This window comes from Condylura cristata, unplaced genomic scaffold, assembly GCF_000260355.1.
Source record: "Condylura cristata isolate star-nosed mole 26May11 unplaced genomic scaffold, ConCri1.0 scaffold00010, whole genome shotgun sequence".
NCBI classification, from domain to species: domain Eukaryota; kingdom Metazoa; phylum Chordata; class Mammalia; order Eulipotyphla; family Talpidae; genus Condylura; species Condylura cristata.
This window is the reverse complement of record NW_004567111.1, coordinates 39,157,125-39,161,794: the sequence shown is the minus strand read 5'-3', so window position 1 is coordinate 39,161,794 and position 4,670 is coordinate 39,157,125. Positions and strand designations below refer to the sequence as shown.

The window sequence follows — 4,670 nt, the reverse complement described above, 5'->3', positions numbered from 1 at the left end:
CCTGTTCTGCTCCCCACTCTGTCTCTGGTGAAGTCTCTCACTGCCCCTGAGTCTCTGGCCTGTACTCCAGTTCTGTATGTACAAATAAATAAATCTTAAAAAAAAAAAAAATGCTCTGGTATAGGATATTCTGAGTACGGAAAATTCCTCTAGACTGAGAGATCATAAAAGTCCTCTCTGGGAAAGGAGGCACAGTCCCAAAAGTAGGCACATGGGGTAGCAGGTGGTAGGAAAGTTGTTCCCTAAAATGGGAAGTTGTCTGGTTAAGTCCACCTGAGGAAAGAAGAAAAAACTCTGATTGCTTAGTTTGTCAAACTAAGATCAAGACTCATCAGAGGAGCATAACATCAAGTTAGATTACAACCAGCACTACTAAAAAATGAAATGAAACAACAGAAAATATCAAAGTATATTACATGAAGTAAGAATATCTTCCTTTGAAATGTTTCAGCTATTTTTGTGTCAGTGAGGGGTGGTAATAGAAGTAATTTTTATAGCAGGCCTAGATCACAGAATTGGAGAAGACAGGTTCAGGATGAGTCTGAAAAGAATGCAGTTTATTCTGGTCTTGCAGATCATGGTTAAGATTTATTTTTCTTTTTAATCTATTCCAATGACAGTGGAAAATCAATGAAAGGAGGAATGGGAATTTAAAAAATTGCTTTGGCTATATAATATGCTAAAAAAAAAAAGACTGACATAAAAACACATTTTGGGGATAGTAATTAGAATTCCATTGAACTAATTTAAGTAGGAGATAAGGGAACTGTTTCACCTAACAAGAGGAAGGTCACTGGTTGAAAACCTGGAAGAATTGTAAGTTTATTCACAAGTATGTTAACTTCAATTAAGGACTCTTACCATCTAAATCAATGTTTACTGCATAGAACTGTGTTTAGTAAACATTTGTTCTATGAATGGTAACAGCTTAGAATAGGGTAGTGGCACTGAAATGAAGACAGTAAGAATTACAGAATTAAAATGAGTAGGCCTTACTGATTAAAATGTAGAATAAGAAAAAATAAGTATTAAGGAAAACGCCAGGACTTCTAACTTGACTGTATAGTCTGTGGTTCCCCCCACCTTTTTTAAATATAAATAATACTGAAGGTATTTTTAACTTTTAAATCGACAACTATAACCCTTCAAGCTCAGGAGGTATCTTGTAACTAATTCTGTGCAAACTTCCTGATTTAATGAACTCCATCTTTATCTTCAAAAGATTAAATTCTAAAGATTAAGTCTGTCAAATAAAGAGATTAAATCTTCCTTAAAATAACCTTTCACTATTTTACTGCCTCTTCTTGGATCTCTGCTAGTTGTATTTCCGTCACCATTTGAAGTGATGGTGCAGCAAATGTTGTACCAAAAAAAACTGCTACCTACATTTCGCAACTTCAGTGAAAGTCATTACAACATTCTCACCCTTGAAACAATAATTCACAAACTTCAAATTTTGCACCAATCGGGGCCCTCCCAGGTGGCACAACGGGTTAAAACGCAGCACTATGAGGTTATCCACAGCCACTGCAACACGAGTTCAATTCCAGGCCAGGGAGGTGACCCACACGGCTCAGCAGACTTCTGACCTGCCCACTGCTCCCCTCAGCAGTGTATTTCAGTACATCTGCCTGTTCTCTCCCCACTGTCTCTGATGAATCCTCTCACTGCCCTGCACCTCTGGCCTGTGCCCCAGTTATGTATGCATAAATAAATATTAAAAAAAAATTCCACCAAGAAATGCTGTAAAGGTAATTAAATTTGTCCCATGAGGCACAAAGACTTGAAAGACCTTTTAAGACAACCACGATAACATTAGGACACTTTAGTGTTCAAAACTGCATTATCCTGTAACAGACCTGAACTATTCAGGGAGAAACATTCAACTGTTTCTTGAAATTTTCAAATTCTTGAAATCTTCTCGTCATCGTCTTTTCCTAAAAACTTCACAAGAACGTACAATTTCATTCATTCTGTGTCTAAGGGCTTGAGAGTGCGCTCCCCGGCCCTCTCGCCCAGTCAGACCTCACTCTGTAGGAACAATAACTAAACCACCGTGAGTGCCAGGTACCCCTAAACAGACCTTTCGCCCTTCTCCCAGCCAGGCCGCCGACAGGACCGGGGCAGAGCAGCCACCAGGGTAGCGACCCGGAGGCCTACCAAGCTGGCACTGAGCAAGTATTTTTCTCCAGGTCCACCTGGAAAGGGCGGGCGGGCGGGCGATTCCCTGGATGCCAAGCAGGCAGAACCCGAGCGACAGGACAAGGAAGCGCAATTACCTGGACGTCCCAGTCCCGAAAGAAAAACCGCCGCCAGTGCCGGTCCCGCCGGCGGCCACAGTGGTGGAGCCCAGTGTGCTGGTCCCGAAGGAGAAGCCCGTGGACATGGCTGCCTAGAGCTCAGCGCCTACTGCAACCTGAAAGGGGTCTGGGACGTTTCTTCCGTCTCAAAGTGGAAGAACGCTGGGAAGCATTGCTGTTGTCCGGCCCGCACCTGGCGGGAACTTCAAGCCCCAGTGGCAGAGAAGACAAGGCCAGAGGGGGTGGAGCAACCACGCGAGAACACGTTCCGGTGCTCACCGAGTACGCGCACGCAGCCGGCCGGGAGCGAGCCCGTCGCGCCAGGAACCCTGGGAAAGGGGTGGGGCCGGTGCGCAGCGGCGGTACCCTGGGACTGGGCGGGCTGGGTGCTCCGCCCACTTTTATAAGTGGAGGCAGACGCCCAGTTCAAAAGTGACTGAGTCCAGCCATTTCTGCCTTACGATAATAGGTTGGCGACCGTGGTGGTGTTATTTGTACTTTATGACTGTTGAATCTCAAATGTTGTTTATTTTCTTTATAGTACCCAAAGGATTGCAGAATCCTCGTGTTGGGGAGGACCCATTATGCATTTCACTCTCCTCTTACAAAAAAAAAAGCCATTTCCGTTTTTCCGGTTAAAAACGGAGAGTGCATAAGTGCATCTTCTTCCTGAAGGTTCATTGAAATCAATAATAATTTCTGTATCTGTTCAAAGACGAGAGTACTACTTCAGGGCCCCACGGCTGGTGGAGCCAGTTTAGCAAGCGCATCTGAAGCCTGACCCCATGGGAGCTCAGAAGAGTGGCCTTTCCTTATTGGGGTAACCAGCCCTGTGGTGATAAGCAAACAGAACTAACCACCTTGAATGTCAGAGTAGATGTCAAACACAAATAGTGGCAGTGTGTCCTGCTAGGTAAGAGTGTGGGACCTAGGGGCGAGCTTATGTGGTCCTGTCTGGACAGCTGCCTCTGCTTCCCAGTAAAGGAAGAGCAAAATGGAAGAGGTAAGAAAAATACAGAAACACTATAAGGCGAAATGTAAAGGTTCCAAGTGCAATCCTTTAGCAGAAAAATGTGGATTAAAAGGATTCCCCCGTGTCCTCCCTGGTGGCACAACAGATGAAGCGCAGCTCTATAAGCTATCCCCAACCAATACAGCACAAGTTCAATCCCCAGACAGGGTGCTGACCCACAAGGCATAGCAGACTTCTCCTGTCTCACCTGCTGCTCCCCTCAGCAGTTTATTTTAGTACATTGTTCAGCTCCCCACTCTTTCTCTAGTGAATCCTCTCTCTCTCTCTCACACACACACACACCTCTGGCCTCTACCCGTTTTTGTATGCATTAATAAATCTTTAAAAAATAAAGATTCCCCTCTGGCATCAAGATCAAGAAAGGCTTCTGGTGGTAGTGCATTGAGGTGCAGTGATCATATTGTAGGTCTTTATTTTTTCCATCAGTAATTGTCACATTACTCCTGCAAACCTGCTATTCAATAAAATTCATCCCATAAGCAAATACCAGATTTGCTCTCTTAAATTAAAATTCTGAACAGACCAACGCCTTGATTAAACACCAGTGGCTCTGTAGTCTAGTATGGAATGCCCTTATGGCCAGTATTTCTAACTTCAACATCTCCCATCTCCATTTAATGCAAGCAGGTTTTCCTGTATTCAGCTTGAGCATTGTGACCCACATTCCTATATTGAAATTCTAACTCTTTGTGATACTCCTTGGAGTAGGACTTTGTGGGAGGTAATTAGATTTAAATGGAAATATGAAGGTGGGACTCTAAGGATGGCATTAGTTGCCTGATAAAAAAAAGAATGAGAACTCCAAGAACTCCCTCTCCCTGTTTATCCATCTGTGAGGCCACAGCCACTAGGCAGCCCTCTGAAAGCCAGGAAGAAAGCCCATGGACACCTTGGTCTTAGGCTTCTCAGCCTTTGGAATGAGAAATGAATTTGTTATTTATGTCATCCAGAATGTGGTGTTTTACTTTGGCAATATGAGCAGGCTAATACATGTATATAATTTTTAAATTGTAACATTTAAAATAACATCTTAGTATTATGAGCAACATTTAAAATATTATAACAATCACGATGGAAATGATAAAAAAAGTTAAGAGAGGTAATTGAACTTAATATAAAGGAAAAATTCATAGTGGTTAAACGGAGGAGAAAAAATATTCTGGGTTTTAGAGCTTCAATAACCTAGAGAATGCTATTAGCATGGTTAATAAGAGAACTAAGAGTACAAAATCTAAGGTACTTTGACTGGAAAAAAGAGGTCTAGGTTATTTTTGAGAAAGAGAGCAACTCCCTACACTTTAAAATTTTACTGTGTGCTTTCTAAAACTTTTTTTTTT

General features: G+C 42.6%; 1 protein-coding gene across 3 annotated transcripts in view; it reads right to left on the bottom strand.

Annotated features, from left to right (window-relative positions):
* Window positions 1-2,566, bottom strand: part of NUPL1 (nucleoporin like 1) — a 34,413-nt gene extending 31,847 nt beyond the window's left edge. For all 3 annotated transcript variants that reach the window (XM_004680153.2, XM_004680154.2, XM_012723365.1), the window contains exon 1: window positions 2,280-2,566. In XM_004680153.2, coding sequence (XP_004680210.1) covers window positions 2,280-2,386 — 107 coding nt within the window. In that variant the 5' untranslated portion in view covers window positions 2,387-2,566. The remainder of the gene's footprint in view (window positions 1-2,279) is intronic.
* Between the last annotated feature and the right edge of the window lie 2,104 nt (window positions 2,567-4,670).